This window comes from Pituophis catenifer, unplaced genomic scaffold, assembly GCF_029215685.1.
Source record: "Pituophis catenifer annectens isolate HBS135680 unplaced genomic scaffold, rPitCat1.0.hap2 SCAF_4, whole genome shotgun sequence".
NCBI classification, from domain to species: domain Eukaryota; kingdom Metazoa; phylum Chordata; class Lepidosauria; order Squamata; family Colubridae; genus Pituophis; species Pituophis catenifer.
Genome location: NW_027256884.1, coordinates 107950381 through 107977127, shown reverse-complemented (window position 1 = coordinate 107977127; position 26747 = coordinate 107950381). Strand labels below are relative to the sequence as shown.

At 38.3% G+C, this 26747-nt stretch overlaps 1 protein-coding gene across 1 annotated transcript in view; it reads right to left on the bottom strand.

Annotated features, from left to right (window-relative positions):
- FLT1 (fms related receptor tyrosine kinase 1) overlaps positions 1-26747 on the bottom strand; it is a 122974-nt gene that overhangs the window by 78685 nt on the left and 17542 nt on the right. The window contains exons 4-10 of the mRNA XM_070943655.1: positions 23049-23173; positions 14856-15018; positions 14620-14756; positions 12727-12901; positions 10208-10325; positions 3160-3329; positions 1917-2073 (exon numbers count right to left, since the gene is read on the bottom strand). Of these exons, the coding sequence (XP_070799756.1) occupies positions 1917-2073; positions 3160-3329; positions 10208-10325; positions 12727-12901; positions 14620-14756; positions 14856-15018; positions 23049-23173 (1045 nt within the window). The remainder of the gene's footprint in view (positions 1-1916; positions 2074-3159; positions 3330-10207; positions 10326-12726; positions 12902-14619; positions 14757-14855; positions 15019-23048; positions 23174-26747) is intronic.

Below are 26747 nucleotides of genomic sequence, written 5' to 3'. Positions count from 1 at the left end.
CGGGGGGCACAGGGATTTTTGCCACCAGTTCTCTGAACCACCCGCTGCCATTGCTACCGGATCGAGCAATCCGGTCCGAACCGGGAGCATTTCACCCCGCTTCAATCTTTGAGTACGGTTAGGAACACTGCTTTTAACTTCTTCTTTGTCTTGTGCCATATCCGTCATCGGATGTTGGCAATCATGTTGGCGATCCTATTTTTATCAACAACTGATCAATATTGTGTTTAAGGGAGAATGGTCTGATTCACAATGATACTCATGGCTGGTCCATAATGCTAAAAAGCTATAATTTATTTGTGAGTAACAAATCCAAGAGAAAAGATAGATAGGTCGATAACAGAAAGAAAAATGAATAGTCCAATCTTTTGAAAAAGCATGCAACAGAGGATTTAAATTATCCCGACGTCTTCTGGGAATCTAACTCTGCCAAGACTCAGAGATCTAAAACATTCTTGCCTCCTCTTCCTGATAATTCCATTTGTCAAAAGGTGAAAGAAATTATAGTGGGGTCTCCTATCCTGTACTTAATCCCTACCAACAGGTAAGAATCAGATGAAGAGTTAAAGATGGCATCTTGAGGGAAAGTGATCAGGTAATACTTGAATATAAGCTATCCTAAAGAAGAGGAACTAAAGCTTGCATACTGAACTTCAGATAGTAATCAACTTCAAAAAATTTTCAGATTACAGATCTCTCAGTCTGACATGTATGTAAGGCAAGATATTCAAACTGATCATTAAGCAATATATTTATAAGCATTATATAGGCATCAGTGGTGGGTTGCTACCGGTTCGCCCCAGATCAGACAAACCAGTAGCAGTGGCGGTGGGAGGCTCTGCCCACCCGCCCGGATGCTTCTCCGCATGCACAGACGTGTCACATGCGCACGCACGCACACACGAACTGGTAGCAAACTAAATTGAAACCCACTACTGATAGGCATGCTGCAATTTCAGGGTAAAAAGCAGACCTTGTTTAATTTCTTTTCATCCCAACAATGTCTTTAGATAACCTGCGTGAGGAACAAAACCAGTGATGCTGATGAAGTTATCTAATGGGTAACGAAGCATCAGCAACCAAAACACCAGGCTCAGAGAGCACCATGTTGTGGTCCGCTGGTGGCCTGAGGAGCTGGCAGCAGAGTTGGACAGTGAGGAGGCTGGGGAGGACCATAGGCCAGTTTGGAGTCTGGGGAAGGCTCAGACGAGAGCTCTGTGTCAAAGGCAGAAAAAGGGCCATCTGGGAGGTATGTGCTGCTTTCAGAGCCTTCAGAGTCAGACTTCAGTGAGGCAGAAGAACAGGGGAAACCTGTTCCCAGTGCGCGCATGCGCAGAGCTGCCAGAAGGCAAGAACAGTTAAAACAAAAGGGACGACTCGGGAGTAAGGCTTGGAGATGATTGGCCCCTCCCATAAGACTTAAAAGAGGAGCAAAGGTACGTGGGCCTTTGCAGGAAGCAACATTGTTAATTCTGTTCAGTTTAAAGTCTGAAGCTCTGTTTGATTCTGGGCCCTGTGTGGCTTTGCCAATTAGGTCTTTGGCAGTGTGTCAAGGGAGATAAAGGTGGGTGATTATCAACCTTATCCCAAAGGACTCTTTACAACTATTTGGGACTCATCTGTGAATGAACAGAATTCACAGCTGTTGCAATAAAAGAGGCTTTTGGGACTACTCATGTGTTTTACTGACTTAGGAAGCCTAGGTCAGAACACTCCACGGTAAAACCAGCTTTTGCATCATGAAGGCATCCCACCTCCTCCTCTATGACTCATGCTACCAACATAATTAATTTAAAACATTTTTAATATTAAGACATCATAAATACCTGAGTTGCCAATTGCATGGAGAAGACTTTTTATGAAAACATAGAAGGGCAATGATAGAGTATTGGAAAGGAGGATCAAAAATGATCTACCTTGTTCTGGAATGGTTCTGTTGACATGGTTGCCAGGTCCATTTTATCACAGGTTGAGGAATTCCATAAACAATGCATGTTAAAATTTGCTTAGTTCCTAGTTGATAGAGAGTAGGACCAGGAATTGATGACACTTTTTCATAAATCTGAGGTTTCACTGTTAACAAACAAGAACAGGAGTAAACTGAAATGTTATTCTAAAATAAAATGGAAAGAATTACTGTTTCAAAAGAAAAAACAAGATTTTGGCCTCTTCCACAAATAGTCTGTGTTTTGATCTGACATCATTGCTGCCTATATATGTCCCAACAATGCAGCTTCCAACAGCCTTGGAAAATCAGAATCAGTTTGTTCTCTGCTTCAGAAGTGCTGCAACAGCAGTTTTGCAATGCTTGTTCTGGAGCTACAGTTGTAGGGACTTCCAACCTGTCTTAACTACTTCCTCTAGAATTTCTTCCTCTCCAGAATCCAAGTGGTAGGCTCCTTCTCCCCTATCTTTCTCCAGTAGATAAACAATTGCACTCCTCATCTGACAGTGACTAGCTTATTCTTTCCCCTTTTCTTTTTGTAAGAAGCCAATGAAATAAGGTGAAGACAAAATATGAAAAGAGGGCATTGGCTGCAGGCAGAGCTGCCTGGCTCAAACAACCCATTTGCATGGATGCATAGGACAGGGGTCTACAACCTTAAACACTTAAAGAGCCATTTGGACCCATTTCCCACAGAAAAGAAAACACTGGGAGCCACAAAACCCTTCCCGTGCCTGAATATTTCTTGAGCGGCCACAAAACTAGCATATGTAGTTGAATTAAACGTTCTGTTTTCTTCTGAAACTTTTCTTTTCTTGGATTTATCCACGGTTGGCCTACCAGGGGTTGAAAAGCTCAATAAAGCGTGTGCTGGTGGGTGTTGCACATTGGTGGTTGTGACGCATATTTTGAGCGACAGGGAGCCTCAGCAGAGGGGTTAAAGAGCCACATGTGGCTCCAGAGCTGCAGGTGGCTGACCCCTGGCATAGGACATAAGCTAAGCAGCTGGTGACACAAAAGTTGAGCATGAAAATGCCATTTTTTTAAAGACACAAATGCCTTTGTCAGAATGCTTTTAGCATAACAACGTGATCTCTGATAATGAAAACTTTTTAAAGAGTATTTATGTTTAGTCAGAATTCAAGATAACTTAATTTTCAAATAAGTGTCTACAGGATTGCATCTTACTGTCATGGATAGTAATGTGGACTCACCATTTATTCTGAGTGTTATTGTTAAATTTTTTTGTAGGTTCCACTGCCGGGTGCTCAACATTATAGTGTAGTTTCCTGCATCTTCTTCCGCAACATGTTTTATAATGAGTGAGAAACCTTTAATTTTATATCTGGCACACATTTCAGCAGCAGGCAGCCCATCCTTCAACCTGTGGAAGAACAATCAAATCCATAATTGCTTATGATGTCACTACATACGTTACCTATGTAATATATAAACATTTCACAGGAAGCAAGCAGAGCACATTTTTATGGATCAAGGACCACACTTACTCTTTTAGTAGCATGCTAGAGGCACACATCGTAGTTAGGGCCAATATGAAGAAATAGGAACAGCAGGTATAAAGACGGAAATTGATATCATTTAAATTACATTAATGTGGTTAATATGATTACTCTTCAATTGTGTCTTTACTAATTTCCCACTTACATCCATGAAAAAATGATAACCTTTAATGACAAGCTTTGAATAATGTCTAGGGGACCCATATCCAAGTCCTCTGAGGACCAGACTCAGGCCTGCTGTGTAACTCTGATGTGAGACATTTAGGGTTGGAGGAACAAATTATATTACAAGTCTTTATAAATGTTTAAAAAGCTAATTAATGGTCAATTTAGTGGTTTTATTCAAAATCCATGTGGATTGAACTACATATTATATGAAGAATGTGTAGCTGATAATGAACTTCATTTTACTCATTTCATTCCTGCTCAAATACTAATTGTTAAAAGAAATGTGAAGTGTTTGAAGTGTTCATGAAATGAAATGTCAGGCATTCCTTTTATTAAATATTATTAGGGAATACATGGATACAGAAAAGTGACAGGAGTTCACTGCAACCCCAAATCTCCTGGAGTGTGCGGAATTCCTCCTGTTTTAGTTCTTTATTAAAAGACATTCCAAACTTAAAAATTTCTAGGGAACATCAGGATATTTGAACATACAACCCAGGGGAAAAAAAATCTACTGTTTTAATGCTATCTTAAATCTACAAATAATTGTACTGGCAATAATTTGAAACTGGAAAAAAAAAAACCAAGTATTTGAAATGTCATTTTTAAAATCAGCATGACATTTAAATGATTCTGTGTTACATCTCTACACTTCTCAATGATCATGAAGCTTTATTATATTGGATGTAGTTGTTTGGACTAAAATGATCATCCAGAATCAATAATTGGTTCTTTTGAAAGTCAGTCTAAATCAGTGGTTCTCAACCTGTGGGTCGGGACCCCTTTGGGGGTCGAACGACCCTTTCACAGGGGTCGCCTAAGACCATCGGAAAACACATATTTTCAATGGTCTTAGGAATAATTTTATGGTTGGGGGTCACCACAACATGAGGAACTGTATTAAAGGGTCACGGCATTAGGAAGGTTGAGACCCACTGGTCTAAATGGTTAAACCCATGGGTGGGCTGCTGGGGGTTCACAGGGGTTCGGGAGAACCTCTAGCTAAGATTCTGTGCAGTTCAGAGAACTCCCAAATCCCATTCCTGGCTGGCCCCCACCTGCCCCTCCCCTCCTAGGAGTCCCCATGCAACCCATTTTGGATGCAAGTAAGTTCAGGGCACGTGCAGAGGCTCAGGGAGGGCAAAAAACAGGCCTACTGGAAGTTCAGGAAGACCAGAAATGTGCCCATTTCTGGCCTCCAGAGGGCCTCTGGAGTCTGGGGAGGCCGTTTTCATCCTCCCAGAGGCTCGAGGAAAGCCTCCGGAGGTCAGGGAGGGCAAAAATGCCCCCCCTCCGCTGTGGTGTAGGAGGCCAACTAGGGCGTGCCCACCATGGCCATGCCCATACAGCAACTGGGCTTGCTAAAATTAACCAGGGGTTGAAGCCCACCCCTGGTTAAACCCCATAACAGATCACTCTGAAAAAGAGAGTTTCCTTCTCCTCTGATATGGTTCAATTACTATTACTACTGCTTTGAATTAAAGAAAGAAGTGGTACCCTTTAGTTAAAAAAACAAAAAAGGTTATAGCTGAGTCTCCATGCAGACCAGTCATAGAGGATGAGGAGGATATAGCCAGGTGTGATATTTGGGGATCTGATATCACATTTCAAATGTATGCACAAGGAAGCACAAGATTTAAAATGCTAATAATTGCTGATTTGCTAAAATTTCCAACAATATGTGTTGCTTAACGCACTGTAAGCCGCCCTGAGTCTCCGGAGAAGGGCGGCATATAAATCAAATTAAATATATATATATATATATATATATATATATATATATATATATATATATATATATCTTTTTTTAATATATAGGATTTTATTTTAGATCTTATAAAAGACTAATTAAAAATAATGTTTACTATAGCAATGCTAATGTCTGCTCATTAGTTTACTTTAATAAAGTAAAATAATCAAATGCATTGATTATTTATTTTGTGGTATTTCCAATCAATCTATTTGATTAGCTAATAAAACTGACATAAAAAGACAGGAGACAAAACTAAAAAATAATAGTATACAAAAAAATTGAGAATTGACCATTTCAAGTGACCATGTCAGTTGACATTTGACCAGGAAATTATGGTCAAAGACTTGAGGCTTGGTTGCTCTCAGAGGGATAACAGGTGAAATGTGCCCTCTAAAAGCAGAGATTCCATAGGGGGTAGGTCTTTTCCAAGTGCTAGGAACACAGAACTTTTCCTGGCCATTTTAAAAGGTGAGCAGGCTAGTAACAGTGAAATAGCCAAGCTTTAAGTCATTGTTAAATTGAATCTGATAAACAATTGGCAACTAATGCTGGTCCTTCAATAGAAGAATCATATGAGCATCTTCCAATACAACCAGTTATCAGCCTAGCATCTACATTTTTCCACCAAAAACAACTTGCGAGAATTTTTTTCAGACCGGTTCTTGGAAGAATAAATTGTGGTAGTCGAGAAGCTAAGAGGCAATTGCCAGATTGACTTAGGCCAGAAAAAGGCACAGCAAACCACTAGCCGTGATTGAGCAAATGCACTCTTCATAACAGCTACCTCCTTCAAATCCAATGACAAGCGAGGCCAAATAGCATTCCCAAGGAATGGGCCTGCATTCAACTCTTTTCCAGCTTCTATTTTTTTATTTAGAAATGCGATTGTTTCAAAGGTGGAAATCCAAGCTTTAGAGCACACATTAAATTTGGCTGCAACTATGGTGAACTAATGCCACACATGCATGTAGGAACTGTTTTCCTAATCAGTCTTGTAGCAATGCTTTTGTGAAACACTAATGAATTCAGGAATAGCCCCTGCCATTTAGAACGATTTGAATGAAAACAAAAGCAAAATTGAGATCAAAATTGATACCATTGTTTCACAGGCAAGTGATACAAAAACACTCCTTAAATAATATGTTCATGACCCAAGAAAATCTCAGGTCAATTAGGAGTATAGAAGTTGTATGAAAGGTGTAGAAAAACAATGGGTTTGCTGAAAACGCGCATTTCCCTGTTTGGGCCAAATCTTACTGTGATGGAGTAGGGGTGTGGGTGGAGGGGAATTCTTCCTCTCTATGTCACCTTTTTAGCGTACATCTGTCCAAGATGTTAACCTCTAATAATACTTCAACAGTAAGGTCAACAACATGACTTAACTGCCTTGATACTCTAAGCAAACTAGATTCAGAGAAATATTGCCTTCACCTCATGAATCTATCTATATGTGTACATATTTGTGTGAACTTCTAAGGTTTATGAAATGCACCTTCTATTAGATTATTAACTAGTAGACCACTAGTTTCTAAAATGTTTGAGACAAACTTAATTTCTGGTAACCTCATGGATGACAACATGCTGTTTGAATAGTAACAACATATTAATTATTGGCTATTTTCTACTTCCAGGATGTTTTGCAACTTCCGAACCCCCTAAGCCTAGTATTTTCTCATTAAGTGCTAAGATCATGTCATAGCCCTAATAGAGAAAAAGATGCAAGGAAGTCTTCGTTGAAATAATATATAAATTAATAAATGGGGGAAATTCCCTTATATGCAAATACTATGTCTTTAAGGGATTGTCACATAATTTTAAAGTTGTCATTAGCAAAAGAAGCCCTATATTGAGAGATCTCTAGTACAAGATAGAAAAACAAAAATATCATTTTATTTTTTTAAAAAAAACTAATACAAGAACTTGATATTTTATAGGTGTGTGTGAATGAGTCTGCAAGTGTTTGATATGTTGACTTCAGGTAGTGTCATCGAAGCAATAAAGTTGAATTTGGGCAAACTCCAGGAGACAGTGGAGGACAGGAGGGACCAGCATTGGGGTCCATGGGGTCACGAAGAGTCAGACATGACTTAGAGACTAAAAAACAACATAGGCAAATTTGCCTTCCTGTTTCCTTCTGCGCACTGACATATTCATTCCTCACTGCCTTACGACTAAGGGCCCTTTAAGTACAGTAACTGATTATTTTAACACAATGATTCAGAGCAATTGCTGATCAACTGAGCAGGAAGCAAGTAAAAGCGTAGGCAGGTGGAGTCATACAGTGCAATAAAATCCGAAAGTTTGTGACCTCAACAAAAGACAAAGAAAGATAAAACATAGAAGCCTAATTCAGAAGCTTTTTAAGACTGTAAATGTCCATGGGCAGAATATTCATCTGATATTGCATTTATACTTTTTTCTCGTGCCATCTATAGGTCAATGTAATTTTTCTCTCCAGAAGTCAGACAAGAAACATTGTTATAACTGTTGCATTTTAATTGAATACTTTTATTGTTCTGAATGAATTATGGTCATGTTCAATGCTTTGTGCCTGCCTAGACAATTACCTTCATTGGCACACCCTTCCCAGGAAGACAAAAAAATCAACAAGCAGACATTAGGAGAGCTATTGCTGAAACTTTCCCAACTTGTCAATTTAGTGTGGCTACTGTTATCCTCTTATTGCTAGTCCAAAATTGCAGGTTAATAAAGGACTATATTAGACCCACCTGGAAAATGTGGGCACTTCTAAACGTGAACCTAAATATGTACTAATGGAATGAAGCTTAAAATAAGTATTACGGTGCATTCACTACACACTAAGAGACACATGGGCCAATTTTCTCACTGACAGGGAAAAGGGAGGAAGTTCCTGTTGTATCACAAGGGAGTAACACCCTTTTTATCTTGCTAATGAATGGATCTGAACCAAAGACCATAAGAATTTGTCATTTCAATTACTGCAAATATAATTTATATAACTTAATAGGCGTCTCAGAATTAAGCACCAGTTAAAAGAACTTCCTTTCTCAGGACAGCACATACCCTTTAAAATGTTCACACTTTATTATGAAGAAAGAGTCAAATGAAACTGCCAGTGGCGAAACTTAGAGCTCAATTAGAGCCCTGGTGGCACAGCAGACTAAAGCACTGTTATTAACATCAGCTGCCTGCAATTACTGCAAGTTCAAATCTCACCAGGCTCAAGGTTGACTCAGCCTTCCATCCTTTCTAAGGTAGGTAAAATGAGGACCTGGATTGTGGGGGCAATGAGCTGACTTTGTATAAATATACAAAAGTATGAAGGCTATGGCTTAATGCATTGTAAGCCGCCCTGAGTCTCTGGAGAAGGGCAGCATATAAATCAAATTTTAAAAAAATTCTATATTACATTTATGAGTTTTCATATGTCTGTTGAATTGTGAGGGACTTAAATAGATAAGAAGTCTTATTAAAAAAAACAACAGTGGACAGATCCATGGAGGATAAAGTTAAGGACGTCTGGGCCCTTTGATAAAACATAATGAGTTGTTTTCCTGTTTGAGGCAAAGCAGAAACTATGCCTCCCACTCAACCAAGTCAATGTGTATACTATCCAAAACCAAGTTATCTTCATACATATAACAGAAAATCCTCTTCTGATCTCTGATCATAAAAACAAAAAATTGGTTTGCTACACTTCTATTACATTCCCAACTTGCAACCTGTGCTAGCTGCTTTACTTTATATAATGATAAAGCTGGCTCTTCAGAGAGAACCATTCTATTGACTGTCAGTTGCTTGAGAACAATGACAGTCACGTGACTGCCCTGGTATATCCTCCGCATGATCTTTGTAGGGTTATTTGATGACCAGTAGTAGAAACTGGAAGTAGAACTTCTTAAGTGTTTACTTTGATTTGGTTTCCTCTTTATTAAAGCTCCATCCTTTGAACCTCCCCAATTTAGCCTCATAACAGTTATTCAATGTGGATGTCCTGAAAGTTATATATTGTCCAAGAATATGTCATTCTTATTTGAATGATAGATATACACACTCTGTGACTTTGGTCTTGCAACGTAACCTATAAAGGAATTGAGCATGTTCCCTCCATATTTCCTCAGTCTGTTGCATATCAACAACAAACCACACACTACAGCTATCCCATTTCTTCTATATGAAAGGTTTTTTTGTGAGTATTGTATGTGCAGGAAATAAATATTTTAATTACTAGTACTTAAAAAATAATATTATTTATTTTTCATTCTTTCTCTATATTCTGTCCCACTACACACATATTTTAAAAATATTTTACACCGTTCCAAACTTGCATGCAATTTGACTTCCAATATACTATTCAAACGTTAGTGCAGTTCTTGACCCAATAAAAATTGTGCACTCCTGTCTAATGCACAAGTCACTCTCTGGGAAAAAAAAATAGGCACTGTTCTTGGCAGTATTTTTCTTCTTCAAAATCTTCCAACAACATTTTATTCTCATGAAGAGTTTAAATACAAGATAAAACTATCAATCCAATTTGAAAATGGTTCTATTCAAAATTAATTTGTAATATTTCTTCCTTGAATGTTAAATATATGACAGAATACTGCAGTATGCTTTCTAATCAAATATGCCAAATTTCTTTTAGTGCAAGACATTAATCACAATAAAATGAACACAGTCATCTCACAGATTCTTAAATAGTGAAAATTAAAGTTGGTATTTCAAGTCTGTCAGGACATCTTTATTTAATATCTTTTTTTTTTACTTAGAGGTAGGAAAATAGGTTATCTTGTCAAATAAATGGCTTCTTTCTCTAGGTAGAAGTAACTGTAATCCTACCATACAACCTCTGGTGTAGGAAATGCTTTCACTTTCATAGAAAGTCGATAGGACTTCTTGCCAGACATAACATCCAGCATGTTTTTTTGTCGATGTTGCAGAGTGATAAACGCTTTATCTTTAAAGACAAGAAAAAAGAAGAGGGGGAAAAAAATCATGTTTTAAAGATATTGATACGGATGAATACTTCAAGCATGACATAAGCAATGTGATTTGTACACGAAAAACTATATGAGGCAGGGGTGAAATGCTCCCGGTTCGGACTGGATCACCTGATCTGGTAGCGATGGAGGCGGGTGGTTCGGAGAACAGGTAGCAAAAATCCCTCGCCCCCCCACCACCCCCATGCCCAGCTGAGCTGCACAATCATCAGAGGCTTTTTTTTTTTACTTTTAAAAGCATTTTTTCTACAACCTCTTCAGCCAAAAAATACTTTTAAAAGTAAAAAAAAAAGCCTCTGATGATCACGCGGCTCAGCTGGGATCATCAAAGGCTTTTAAACGAAAAAAACCCCTTTTTTTCTTTTAAATGCCTCTGACGATCCCAGCTGAGTTGCCTGATTGGCAGAGACTTTTTTTCTTTTAAATGCCTGTAACGATCAGACAACTCATCTTGGATCGTCAGAGGCATTTAAAAAAAACCATTTTTTTCTTTTAAATGCCTCTGACAATCCAAGCTGAGTTGCCTGATCGTCAGAGGCATTTAAAAGAAAAAAAGTCTCTGCCGATCAGGCAACTCAGCTGGGATCGTCAGAGCCTTTTGAAAGTATTTTTTATAACCTCTTCGCCGAAGAGGTTGTAGAAAAAATGGTTTTAAAAGTAAAAAAAAAAAAAATTGGCCATGCCCACCCAGTCACATTAACCCTCCCACCAAGCCACGCCCACAGAACCAGTAGTAACAAATTTTAGATTTCACCACTGATATGAGGGACTGTCAATATCAATAGGAACACTTTTGCATGTAAAGAACAACATAAGAAGTCCTTAAAGATGCCCTCACTAGTCATCCAATAAAATCAGAGCTCTCCTGAGTTCCAATATCACTTTCAACCAGTGGTGAGTTGCTACCGGTTCGCCCCGGTTCGGGTGAACCGGTAGCAGCAGCGATGGGAGGCTCCGCCCACCCGCCCAGACATCATCAAATATGCTCTGCGCATGTGAGCAAACCAGTAGCAAAGGTAAGTGAAACCCACCCCTGCTTTCAACATAAAAACAGTGCAAACCATAAAACACATTAATAAGTAGCCTGAATATACTGCTTCTTCTAATGAGAACATATGAAAGTCATCTTCTTGTGGACTTGAAATTAAAGTTCCATTTAAAATACTAATGCCATGAGGAAGAAACTTGCCACAGGTAGTCCTTGACTTACAACCACAATTAAGCTCAAAGTTTATGATGGTAAGTGAGAGATTTGTTAAGTGAATGTTGCCTTATTTTATGAGATGTCTTGCCTCAGATATTAAGGGAATCGCTGCAGTTGATAAGTTAGTAACCTGGTTGCTAAGTGAATCTGGCTTCCCCATTGACTTTGCTTGTCAGAAGGTCTCAAAAGGTGATCACATGATCTTGGGACATAGCAGCCGTCATAAATATGAACAGGTTGCCAAGCGTCTGCATTTTGCTCACATGATCATGGGGATGCTTCGAAGGTTATAACTATGAAAAACGGTCATAAATCACTTTTTTCAGTGCTGTTGTAACTTTGAAAAGACACTAAATGAACTGTTGTAAGTCAAGGACTACCTCTCCATAGAAAAAAAATGTTCTGGAACTGGTATGTGACGCATAGCTGTGCCCTTATTTATTTAATCAATTTGTACAATTACCTATTCCACAATTGTGACTCAGTGTGATAAATAGCACAACTGAGTGTCACATGGACAACCCATTGTAAAAAGCACAAAGTCATAACAATGGTCTCACCTAACCTCTAGAGCAGGGGTCTCCAATCTTGGCAACTTTAAGACTTGTGGACTTCAACTTCAGCTTTGCTGGCTGAGGAATTCTGGGAGTTGAAGTCCACAAGTCTTAAAGTTGCCAAGATTGGAGACCCCTGCTCTAGACTGCAATCTTGCCTTTGGTGTCAAGCTTCAAAAGACTTTTGCTGTTGCAACTATTATTGCATCTCAGCTTGCCAACCAACTATGGGGGGAGGGAGAGGGAGATAGAAAATGGCCCAGACATCAAGATGTTGACGTGAACACCAAGACCATGTTGGCAGGTGAAGCCAAAAAAGACTTTCCTACAACAATATCCAGAGACCATATTGGACAATGTGACCTGAGTTAAAATGGGGGAGAGTGGCAGTGGAATTTGAACTTTAACTATAGGGGTTAGCGTGGGAAAGCTCTAGATCTGATTTTGCCTTCAAACGTGCTGAAATCATGTACTCAATAAAGTTTTGCATAAAGAGATTGGATCGTCTCGATCGTGTTTGCTTTGGTTGGGTTCGTCAGTCAGAACCTTGGCATTTGGAGTATAAATGGCTGTCATTAACATAGACCAATTATATCTTACCATAAATAAAAACTTTTACGCTATCTGATTTGAGTGACGGCCCGCTCTTAACATTGCAGATGTATTGGCCTTTATCTATATCATGGACTTTATCAACAACAAGGATGCTATAGAATAGGTTGGGCCCATCTTTTCTTTGTTGAATGCTTCTACTAATGGTGGCTCTTTTGCTTGCCTAGATAGGAGAAAAAAGTAACACAGGTCTTATTACCATCAATAATAGCTATTTGGAATTTATACAGTGGTCACAATTTAACATGCAACTCCAGATCAGACTTAGTTTTCTATGAGTATAAAAATACATATACCCTTGTTTCCCTGAAAATAAGACTGGGTTTTTCCATTATACATGAAGCCCACTTCCGCTTGTTTGTGATGGGGCAGGAGGCTGTGCGGTGTGCCAGTGCCACCACTGTGAGGCCGGGGGTGGTGAAGCTGCCCCACGCATCCCACACTGGCTTACTTCAGGATCCCACAGCCAGGCCACTCACGCCCTGACACCTGCCTCGCCTCATGGTGCCAGCTCCAGCAGTCCCATCCAGCAGGACTCCGCATGGTCACTGGCCCACTTCTTCTGCTTGCTCGTGGCCACAATGGAGCAGGAGGCCAAGCAATGCACCGGTACCACGGCCATGAGGTGAGGCAGGTGTCAGGCGTGGTGGCTTGGCTGAAGGGGCCCTGAGGTAAGCTGATACGGGGTACATGGGGCAGCTCCACTCACCCCCTGCCTCCCCTCGTGGCCACAGCACTGTGAACAACCAGACAGAATAGGCGGGTGGCTAGCTGTGCAGGCTCTTAAGTAGGGCTTATTTTGGAGGGGTAGGGCTTATATTAGGCACATATGTAAAAACATGCTAGAGCTTCTTTTTGGGATAGGTCTTATTTTTTGGAAAACAGGGTAATATATGTGTGTATGTATACATACACTGTATTTACCCGAAAATAAGACCCTGTCTTATATTTTTTTGAACCCTGAAATAAGCTCTTGGTCTTATTTTTGGGGAGGTCTTATTATTTTGGGACATGTGGTGCAAGATGGGGCTCCTCTTGCCGTCTTACCTGATTTCCAGCTCTGTCTCCCTAACCCTAACCAGAGAAAATGGCGGGGACCGGCTGCACATGCATTTAAATATTTTTGGGGAGGGCTTATTTTGGGGGAGGGCTTCTTTTAGTGCATGCGCTCAAAAGCCCAATTGGGCTTATTATCAGGAGATGTCTTATTTTTGAGGAAACACAGTATATAGAAAATACACACATACACACACACACACACACAAAATAATAATTAGTGGACCTTTTATAATATACTCTTAAATATTGGTTGACTAAGCCAAACTTCAAGTAGGTTTGAATTTTCCCACACATTAACTTTATTAAGAACCAATGGCAAATTGACAAGCGTTCCTTGGAAATCTGGGAAATATTTGTACATGGCTGAATATGCTAAAAATGTGGTGAAGAATAGTTCAGTAACCATATTTTATCATTGATGAAGTGATTTGCTCACAGGCCAACTGAAATTTTGAACAAATTAGCTAGTTTCTTTCTGAAAGTGAGTTGGAAGCCTATTTTGAGGAAGTCTATTATAAAATAAAACCCTTTGACATTGTGTAATAAGTATTACTAATCACGTCACCTAAGAAATTTCCAAGTTTGAAACTTTTAAAAATAAATTTGTTATTATGAAATATGTACAATGAATGTATGCAACTCTGTTTGTAGTCTTGCTCATTCAGTGATGAAACATGAAAAGTATGTTTTCCAACACAACATGGAAAATAAAATGAATCGTACAATAACCTTCAGCAGAAAAAGAACAAATCAGTATATTTATTTAGTTAACATTTTTATTAGGGTTGCTCATTAGTATTTTACAAAGGAAAAGGTACACACCTCGCCAGGATACGTCCATGTGATTTGCACTCTGGTGTTCCAGGCTGCGGTGATACTGCAGTTGAGAACAAGGCTTTGTCCTTTGAATAACTTCACTGGTTTTGACTCATTCACTTGGACACTAATGATTTCATTGTCTATGTAACACACACACACACAAAAAAGCAAAATGAACTGGATGGTTGCTTAGTTAAACAGATAGATAGAAAAACTGAGATGTATAGAAAAGTACTCACTTAGCCTATATGTCAGGTATTTGGTGCTATATTCATGACCATCAACAGTAGTTTCACAGCTAAGAAGCCCTATGAATTTATAAGTTGCTTTCGGAATTATGAAGCCTTTTGTGTTATCCCAGATGACTGTTTTCCCATCAGGAACGATGTTTCCTCCTGGTATCTAAAATGAAATTAATGCATTTATTTCCCCCACTATTTTCTTAAGTACCTATTAACCCTAGAAGTAATAAATGATTTATTTAATAAAATTTTATGACAAACAACCTCAAGGAATTATAGAACATGCCTCATCTATTGCACATAACTGCATTTCTGCGGTTTATGAAAAGTGCACTTGAGTGGGGACATCTGGAACTTGTACTTGCTTCCTTCATACAGCTCCACTTCATTCACCCCAGCTTAGAGAGAAAGCCAAAACACAAGTTTGCTAATTTGCCAGACTCTGGATTTGTTAAAGTAATGCAATTAATAGATTAATTAATTAATGCAATTAATAGAGCTTGATAGAATAGTGCCAGGTAAGATGAGGATCTTTTCTGTTTGTTTCAGAGAGAGAGAGAGAGAGAGAGAGAGAGAGAGAGAGAGAGAGAGAGAGAGAGAGAGAGAGAGAGAGAGAGAGAGAGAGAGAGAGGGAGAGGGAGAGAGAGAGTATTTTGGGTAGAAGCAGATTTAAATTGAGTGACTGATTTGAAGCAGAGAACAGTGCACTGATTGGCTTGTAGCACAGGTGTTGACTAGCATGGACAAAGCAATGATTGACTAAAGGTGGTCAGTTAAAAAGCCACGATGAAGCCATTTGGGGGCCATGGATAATGAGAATGACTTGGGGACTGCAGCTGGGAATGATTTACAGTTGCAAATATGTTAGAATGATTTGCAGTTGGCATGGACAGTCATATTGCAATGGTCAGTAAATCATCTAAGTATGACACAGAAGATTTCTGAAACCTTTTGGTCTCTTAGTACAGGAAAATCTTGGTTTAAAAATGGACTATTTCATTTTCCACTGCACCAAATTTTGTTATTCGTCATTGTACAAAAGCCCATGGGGCTTTCCAAGCAAAATTGCAGCGTTCTTAATTTCCTATTGACAAATATGGATTGTACTAAGTATTTAGTAAGAAATGGTTTCCCTTTTCTTAGCAAACACATTGTATACTCTACATAATGGCAAATTTGCTTCTGAGACAGGTGTTGAGGTATTTCTTAATGCAATGGAAGACCTTTTCAAGAAAGACAAATTGAGCCAATTTTTTTTTTTTAATTTGAAAGGCAAATTTCTAAGTGGGATACATAGTAGCCACATCTGCAAGATGAGAGCCACTCTGGAAAAACCCAGTGATGACTACGAATTAGATTAGAATTAGATTAGAAACATTTGGCAATAAATAAAATAAAATAAAAAAAAATATAGCAGCAGTACATATTTTAGTGGTTAAGGGCTGCACTTAATGGCCCTGTAGGAAGGGAGAGGCAATGAGGGAGTGTGAAGGGAGAACACCACAAATATGTCTACGATTTTGCTTTTTGTTCTTTCCAAACTAACAGGAAGAAACAACTTATGTAAAGTTGTTATGTAAAGGGGTCAAGACTATGCCATCTGTGCGTTAGCCCATCAACATGAATAATCTCTGAAAACTGAACAAAACAGGATCACATTCAGCATTGAAGACAAGCTGGCAAAAGAAAGATCAAATCCAAAAGAGTCTAGATCAGGCTGGAAGTTGTGGAAAGAAAGATCCCTTCTAGACAGGGGTGAAATCCAGCAGGTTCTGACAGGTTTTGGAGAACCGGTAGCGGAAATTTTGAATAGTTCGGAGAACCGGCAAATGCCACCTCTGGCTGGCCCCAGAATGGGGTGGGAATGGAGATTTTGCAATATTCTTCCCCCACGAGTGGGGAGGGAATAGGGATTTTGCAGTTTTCTTCCCATGGAATGGGGTGGGAATGGAGATTTTGCAGTATCCTTCCCCTGCCACGCCCACTAAGCCACATCATGCCCACCAAGCCACGCCCAAAGAACTGGTAGTAAAAAAAATTGGATTTCACCACTGTTCTAGACCCCCAGTACAATGCTCTAGGAAGGGTACAGCATCTTGCAATACTACAAATTGTTTTATTCCAAACCAATGTTTTTCACCTTTGGCAACTTTAAAGATGTACAGATTAACTCCCAGAATTCCACAGCCAACTTGCTGGCTGGAGAATTCTGGGATTTGAAGTGCACCCATCTTAGAGTTGATAAGGTTGAGAAACACTGTTCTAAACCCTCTCCTCATGATCTGTTGACCCAGAGCAGATAATATTCAGATTTCCCTGTCCTTGCAACCACAAGAAGAAAGCAGGGAAAAAGAAGCATATGCAACAGTTTATTTTATCACACAGAAGAAAATGTAACGGGGCTGGAAAGAATTCCAAAAGTCATACGCTGCATTTTTTTCTTGTTTTTTTCTACCTTGTCTCTGTTGGTTTCTAAATGTTCCAAAACTACAAACAAAATAAAATCAGTATCTGCCATCATATGCCCACATTCATGATGATCAAACTCTAGTGTGGTGTGTGTGTGTATGTGTGTGTGTGTAATGTATGTATGTATATGTACACACACGTGTGTGTGTGTGTGTGTGTGTGTGTGTGTATACATCAGGGGTGAAATGTAAAATTTGTTACTACCGGTTCTGTGGGTGTGGCTTGGTGGTGGTGACTAGGTGGTTAAAAAAACTTTTCAGAGCATTTTTTCTACAACCTCTTCGGCTGAAGAGGTTGCAAAAAAATGCTTTGAAAAGTCTCTGCCAATCAGGCAACTCAGCTGGGATCGTCAGAGGTTTTTCAAAGCATTTTTTTTACCACCTCTTCGGCCGAAAAAATTGCTTTGAAAAGCCTCTGACCATCCCAGCTGAGCCACGCAATCATCAGAGGTTTTTTTTTTTAACTTTTAAAAGCATTTTTTTGGCGGAAGAGCTTGTAGAAAAATGCTTTTAAAAGTTAAAAAAAAAAGCCTCTGATGATCGTGCGGCTCAGCTGGGCATGGTGGGAGGGCACAGCGATTTTTGCTACCGGTTCTCCGAACCACCCGCCGCCATCGCTACCGCATCAGGTGATCCGGTCAGAACCGGGAGCATTTCACCCCTGGTATACATATACATATATGCCATACATATTATTCCACATACAAACCACAATCTATGAATGCAGCATTAGATACATTTGAAATTTAGCCCATCTGCTTAGAGAACTTAATGACAAAACTGCCAGCACCTATTTTAATTATTCATCTTTAAAATTATAGCTGGTCCACCTTCTCCACCAAAAATGTGTTCAAAGCAATTGTGAGAAAAATTATCTCCAACAATTTCTCAAAAAGTGAAACTCCCCCATAGTTGTGATAGCAGCATAGCTACTGAAAAAGAGGGGCATTTCAATCTTGCTGTGGAAATCAGTGCGTAGGAAGCTAGGGAGTCTGGATGGATTGTGTAACGAACACATGAATCCACCCTGAACTAACACTGCATGTCCACAAACAATTTTGTTTTTCTGACCCTGAGACGCATGCTTTCTAGAAGGGGTTACTAATCCTTGACCTTTACACAATCTTCTTTTTCTTTGCTTCTGTGTATTATTATTAAATAAGTACAAGAGCACTACTCCATCCCATTAGTTTTCGCAAACATGCTTTTTCAAAAGGCAACTGGACTTTCTTGTTTTTCCTTGAAGATGTTTCGCTTCTCATCCAAGAAGCTTCTTCAGTTCTGATTGAATGGTGGGGGAAGGATTTATATTCCTTGCAGTCATCTGATCATTAGCACTCTTTTGGAGAATCATTGAGGCCACTTAGAGTTTTATCTATGCCCTCAGCTTTCACCCAAATAATGTAAATGGGTGTGGAATCATCACAGATAAACCTCCAAGTGGCCTCAATGATTCTCAGAAAGAGTGCTAACAACCATTATATTCCAGAATGGAAGGAATATAAATCCTTCCATTCTCCATCATTCTGTCAGAACTGAAGAAGCTTCTTTAATGAGAAGTCTTCAAGGAAAAACAAAGAAACTACAGTTGCCTTTTGGGACAACCATGATGTAGATTACTGAGAATCTCCATAGACATTCCATTAGTTTCTTCACAATTCTCTTTGCCTTTGAAATATATTTTGAAAGTAAATTCTCTTCCATTAAACTGAAGGAGAACTGATGGGGGTGGGCGGAGGGAGAATCCCTTTGTTCAGCATTGTTTAAAACATTATCATACCATGACTGCAATATTAGTCAGTTCCAATTCCACATAAAGGTCTGAGCAGGATAAAACGTAGTTTGTCTCAAAGAGGAACACTTTTTCAGCAATATGCAAAACTGAGTTAAGGACTCTGGCATCAAGTACTGTAAGCAACATCACACTTATGGGGTCACGAATCCATCCAATATTGTACGAACATATACAGATGATCATTTTTTTGTGACTTTAAGATACAGAATTCCATTTAGAAATTCCTAATCTGGGTTTGTTTTTTTGTTTTTTAGTTGACAAGATTAGCAGTTGGTCACATTACTTGAAGTATCACTGTCCTTTAAAATGAAACTTTTGGTTTTTAGAATTAACTTTTATCTAGTGAGTAAGGTGCTGCTAGAAACCAGGAGACTGTGAGTCCACCTAAGGCAGGGGTTCCCAAACTTGGCAGCTTTAAGACTTGTGGACTTCAACTCCCAGAATTCTCCAGCCAGCTATGCTGGGAGTTGAAGTCCACAAGTCTTAAAGCTGCCAAGTTGAAGACCTCTGACATAAGGCATGAAAGCCAGCTGGAAGACTTTGGTCCAGTCCCTTTCTCTCAGCCCAACTCCCCTCACATCTCCTTCACAGACTGACAGATGCCTCAAACTATCAGCCTGCATTCTGTCTGGATTCTGTTATCATGGATTACATGGACTGAACTGCACAGGAAGGCCTCTCCCTTCACTTTCTGCCATTTGCTTAAAACAATGATATGTTTTAACAGAATGAACAGCAGTCACAGCTCATATCACAGTAGCGTATACTCCTTTATCTCTGCAGAATCTGCTAGGAAGCCATAATAACTATTGAAATAATGAGAGGAGTGTGCCTTACAATACACACACTGCCTGTTATTTTATAACCTGCTGGCTGAGATTCTGGAGTGCCTTGAATGCTGGAGATTATATTGTGGTTCCTGCTGCCAAATAGAGACATGTCTCTTTTGTTCTTAGAATGATTTATCATTGCATATGTAGATGCTGACAATAAGCAGTATGCCCATTGATTCAGGAGATTCTGTCAGCCTTTAAATATGTTTATGCATAACTTACAAAAAGCAAAGGAATAAAAGAGTAAGTCTTTATTTTGTAATGCCTTTGCTGGCAACATAAGTGAAACCATGACAGCAACAGGCTGAAGAAGAATTTAGTTTGCACAATTTGTGTATGCCCAGTTAAGAGAAAGATTTAAAATAGGCAATCATGCATTTGAACAGCAGAAGACAGAATTTCATGTTGAATTGAATGTACAAACAATGAACATGAAATTGCTAAAATGTATAAACTCTTGCTAAAATTTGAAATACTGCAGATAAAATGATCTAAGAACTTTGACTATAACGTATTGTTGGAATAGTGGGAAAACGTGGTTGAAAAAAATTGAAATTCACCCTTCGTTACAATTTCAAAGAGAAATTTTATAAAACGATATACCATTGGTATATGACTGGAAAAATTATCTGGAATGAATAAATTTAATGTTGGAAATGTGGACCACATTAAGGGTCATTTTATCATGTCTGTGGGACTTGTAAATAAGCTAGAAAATTTCAGGTTTTTATCCCAACATAAACCATGGCTTAGAAATTGTAGTAGCTGATGTTACACACTGCTTGCTAAGCTTGCAAAACAAGCTATACAATATACTATTCTTTAAAGCATAATATGGACTGATAGTATTGTTATTAAGAATAAGAACTAAAATAAAACATAACTGCATCTTGAAAACAATTACTATAGGCAAGTCCTGGAGCAAAAAAAAAAAAAGTAACATAAGAATATTAAAATACTTTCCTGATTTATCAGCTTATACTGAATCAAGTAATTTTTAACCTTTGAGACTAAATTTATTATTTCTTTATATTAGTCTACATTTGGCAGAAAGTACTGGATTATTTAAATATAATTGTGCAAAAAAGCTAAAAATTTCAGATATTCTTTTGAACTACATAGTTGGAATTTGACAACTGTTTTTTTTTAAAGGCAGTAGAAGAATAAATTAAAAATTAGTCTACATGAAAATGTAATGCTTTTGTGAGTGATGAACTTTACCTAAATGATTGCTAATATAGTGTGAGTCTTATATTTTCCATCCTGCTCGAACTTCCCATTTTATGGATAGGTAGCCTAGGCTGATAGATCCACAACCAACAGCATGGGAATCAGATATCTTGTCTTAGCAAAGTACCGTATTCCCTAGATAGCTTTGCTTAGGATGTCCTGCTTCCCCAGAAACTTTGACATGGAGGAAATTAATGTGACACGGTTGACATTGCAGCAGACCTATTTTGGGTTTTGGTACTGAAAAAATCAGAAGGGACTTTCTGCCAGCAGCTTTTCAAACTAATAATATTAAAGAGCTTAGTCTTCTGCAAGCTAAAGTTTACTTCATGCATCAGATGCATGAAGTGGATAGTGGGCAGAAGAGAAGGGAAGATAGGTTGATATGTCCTTTGGTTTCTTTTCCCCTTCCCAGTTCAACCCAGTTTATATCTTACTTCTATCTAGCCCAGGGGTCTCCAACCTTGGCAACTAAGCCTGGCGGACTTCAACTCCCAGAATTCAAGTCCGCCAGGCTTAAAGTTGCCAAGGTTGGAGACCCCTGAACTAGCCACTCTAAGCATCTGACGAATTGAGCTCCAGATCAAAAAAGCTTTAATGGGGGGGAGAGGCGCACATGCACGCGCCTTCCAATAATTTTTTGACTCCTGGAAACTACCTGGACTAGTCCTTTCCGTTTTCTTGGCTTTGCTTTTCAGAGGTGGTTTGTCCTTCCCTTCTCCCTAGGACTGAGACAGAGAGACTGGCCTGAAGTCTCTCAGCTGGCCTCCTTTGTTTCTAAAGCAGGACTAGAACTTCAGTCTCCCGATTTCTGCTAATGCTTTACTATACCGCTACACCACTAAACCAAACTGGCTCTTGTGCTTTTTAATAAAATATATTAGTTGGAAAAAGCGATACCAGACTCCGCTGAATTTTTGATCTGTGCTGTAAGACTAATCGTCTTTCTTCAGATGTAATTATTTTTGCACAAATCAAAAAAAAAAAATCCAACAACTTGCTTGTCACCCCCTCATCCTTCACAATCAGCAGCGTCTTTGTAAATATTCTCTAGGTTAGTGAAACATTGACAGCCTGCTTTGCCTGCACTGACTAACTATGGACTACAAGGAAAGGAATGGAGACTGTGCAGGCAGCACCCAGCCTCTGAGTCCACTTTGTTGGCACCCCAGAGACCCCAGGTCCCCATAGCAAATTAATGAACATTCAGCAATGCAGTTTTTCACCAGATGTCATGCAAGACAACAGATACGGTGAGAAGTAAGGCACTCCAATGGCAATCAGGGAGAAATATAAAGTATCATCAAAAGACAGATTAGAACACATGATTTGCAACCAAACTAGTTAACACACAGGGTTTGTGTGTGTTTCAGTTATGCAGATCAAGTTACTGCATTATGCAAGCCCCATCCCTTTTCTACATGCCTTGTGACAATGCAAACACACCCAAGAGGACCAGAACTTGTGACACATGGTTGTGATGCTATTATGTCATTCATGAAACCAGCAATAGTCTACAGAGACTGCTGGATATATTTATGGATGAAATGTAATATAGACTGAGCAAGTGTTCCATAGTTCTGTCGCAGGTGTTACTTCCTCTCTACAGTAATAAATAAATAATTAGTCTCTTAACTACAGATGTTCTTTATCATTATAATGCTGTCAAAGTGCCTTTTAGAAAATTCCCCATCTACTTTGAGCAACGTAAGCGAAAGCTGAAACATGCCAATGACTTCATCTAAACTGAATACTAACACATCCAACAAAGGTTGATGTATTAATTGCATTTATCCGAATCAAAAAAATTTAATTAAATAAATAACGAGCAATGCATATAACAAGCAATTAAAAAAAAATCTACCATTCTTAATTTAACATGGATATCAGGTGCTGTAACTCTGCAGGGGACGATCAGCTCCTCTCCGTCAGTTGTACGTATCATTTCTGGTATATTTGTATGTAGCTTGATAAATGGGTTTTGTGTGTCTGCAATAAAAGAAGAAAATCATAATAAATGACATAAGAAAATGCCAACAAATACAACCAAAACCATTACCTGATGAATTACATTTGCCACTTAATTATGCATAATAATTAGTGATTTATCTCAGTTACATGCATTAATCACCAAAAGTAATGGAGAAAGGCTTTTATTAGGAATGCAAACCCTTTCCTGGCTTATTGATGTATTCATCTTGAATTTATTCATCAAAAAATTGCAGAAAGACTTCAAGCAAGTCAAATATAGTGTTTCAAAAATGCATCTGAATTGAACAATATTACATGCTGGTTAAAATGAATAGAGAAAAGAGGTAGAAAAAACCCCTAAGTATCAAAACAACTTAACGTTTCCTTTTTTAATATCATCCAAGGAAAAGGCGGACATATTTTTTTTTTAAAAAAAACCTCTATTCTGCTTTGTTTTGCAGGAGTTACAGTTATAAAAACGGGTCAACGAAGATGTTGTACCTCCAGTGAAATGTTGCTGGTTACTACTCCCTTAAGGCTCATTCATCCTTGTCACGAAATTAAAAGCTATTTTCCAAAAACAGCAAATGTTGCAAAGCAGTTTCCTGTATGTATAACCTGCAGGCCATTTTAAGTACAAGGAAGAGCTGCCTCAAGTCTCTAGACTTTATGTCACCAGTTGTTGCTGCCCATGGTGTACTAGTGGGGGTCATTGTCATCTTCTGAAGAAATGACAGGAAAGAGATTCAGGATACAAAAAACATTTTCATCCTAAGAATTATGTCCATGGTCTAGTTGCAACCAAAGGTGACAGTCATAGATTACAAAACAGCCTTGCCCTTTTTGAGAAGAATATTAACAAATGTACTGTATATCTTCCACAGTGTGGGTCCCTTCTCTTTAGAAATCAAATATATATTTTTAAACACAAAGATCTACTTTTCAGATATTTTATGTGGATGTCTCAGTGTTATCCAAATAATCTATCAAACATAAGACAAGGTCAAATCTCCAGGTATCTTCAGGGATACAATTCACTAGAGATTTCCTCAGGAGGTTTCAAAAAAAAACTTTTGGGAGATAGAAGCCTCTCAGTGGCCATAGTTTTTGTCCAATTTTACTTTTCATTCTTGTTTTTGTTTTTCTCAAAAAAAAAAAAATATGTTAAACCAATTTTAGGACTTCCAATAAAGTTATTGCGTATTTCCCATCTATGTCTGGTAACTTCTCTGCTGAAATTTGGTGGTGCAACTACAAGTAGTTCTGGAGGCCTCAGAGCTGGTATTTTGTCTGGACACAATACTAAATCATTAACTACAATTTACAGATTGCAATGGCTCATTTCACAAAAACACGTTGAGCCCAAAACCACATTCCAGTTTACTGTGATGCGTAAATTTGGTTACCGCTACAGTTATAGGTTCAAAACATTCAGGAGTACATTTATTCACTAGTAACTCTTTTGAATTAGATTGTCCTTCCATTATTCATGATTAATGTCAGTATTATTTTTAATTTATTGTATGTCTATTGCTGGTCGATGACCGTAATAAAGTTTTTATTCATTCCCATTATTCATTCATTCATTCCCTTCCTAGTGGACTGAAATATATATATATTCTCTGTTTTTATTTGATTCATTGTCTCTATTGATCGATCTACAGGAAGTGTTAAGTGTTTAAGACAAGGTGAACATTCTTCCTCTTCTCCCAGATCCTGTTTCTGCATTCGTAAACATTTATTCTGCATTTCTAAATACTGCAACCTGCCAAAATGCTGGAAAAGCTACACAAATAGCCACCATAGGAAACAATCCAAGCTTAGTCTCAATCTTAATTTTAAATAAGTAGTCTTCCAGGAAATAATAATTCCAGTATTCTTGATGGCTCTTTTTGTTTATTCCTATAATTTTTTTCACTTGACCAGCAACTCTGCCATATTTTATCTCCATTACTATGGGCTGATATAGTTATATGAGAACTGATACTGCAAACAAAGCCTGGCATAATTTACTTTATTTGGTTATATATTGAAAGTTGATCATTTGGGGAAAATGGTATCCTTTTCTCTATCACATAGATAGAAAAAAGAACTAGTGGCATTTAAACTTTTTCTACCATTAAAAGGTTTATGTATTTTTCTTAATATAAAAATTTATTTATATTTATGCTACAATCAATAGCAAGCAAGTGAATATTTGGCATAGAAAACCTCTTAATCAAAATTATGTTTTCAGAAAAGTGACTGGATAAAAATATTCATGTTACAAGCTCAAGTGTAAGAAAGTAAATCCCAGGATTTGGGAACTTTTATCCATCCTGTTTCCATCTGAAGCAAACTTCCTACCATGGCAAAAAAAAAAAAAGCGCATCATTTAGTACACATTCCATTTCAGAGACATTTGAACCATTCTTTTTAAAATAAACTCATAAACTTTGCTGGAACTTTCTGCATCAAGTCCGTGTTACATAAACGTAAGTTATTTAGGGCTGAAATGATCTCATAACTGGACTTACTGTAACTATCACTGACCATTCATGCAGAATTTCAGTTTTCAGATAAAATTGCTGCTTCTAGACCAGGGTGTCAAACTTGCGGCCCACTGGCTAGATGTGTCACATGTTGGTCCTGGCCCCAGCCGCGCCCAGTTTAGCGAAGGGGAAAAAAGTCCCAATACATCAGATGATGCCGCCATGACGACTTGAGTTTGACCCCCCTGCTCTAGACTGATAGATGGTTTTGGGGTTTTTTTGGAAAAGTTTTTCAGTTTTATTTCTTATACACATAATATAAAATGTACATTTTCTTATATATAATTAATTCTACGTATACATGTTTTCCTTAAAAAAAGCATTAAAATAAGGCATTTTAATTACATTTGGAGTTGCTCTTCTACCCTTTCTTCCCTCATTTCGCAACAACCCTTCTTCTTCTTCTTCTCCTCTTTCTCTTCCCTCCCTCCTCTCCTCTCCTGCTTTCTCTTCCCTCCTCTTCTACCTCAACCTACTTCCCCTTCCTTTCCCCCGCTCCTCTCTTCTTTCCCCCTACTCACGTTCTCTCCTACTCCTATCCCCTACCCTTCCTTCCTCTCCTTTTCCCTTTCTTCCATTCCTCTCCCTCCCTCTCCTCTTCCTACCCTTTACTCCTCTCTCCTTTCTATCTTCTTTGCTGTGGAATATTCTCCTTGTTTGGTATCCGAATAACTCCTGTATTCTAATAGCATATACTTTCTTTCAATTTCTTTTCAGATTTATTCTATCAGTATTATCATCATAATTGTACATTTATTCTTATTATCTTCTTTCTTTTCCCCCATCCCCCTTTTTCATTTACTCTGGTGTCATCTGGGTTTCTATTTCTTTTTTATCCTCTCCCTCGTTTAACTTTCTATTATCTAAATAATTTATCTATAGACTGATAGATGTTGCAAGGCCACATCATTCTAATATTTCCTGGTCAAAGGGTTTATTTTTGTACTCTACTATGTTTATAGTTAATCATTTTTTTCCTTATTTACATGTCAGTTTAAAGCATTTATTTTACTTACAAAGAATTCAGTCACATGATCCATATCAGAAATTTAGCTTCAGGG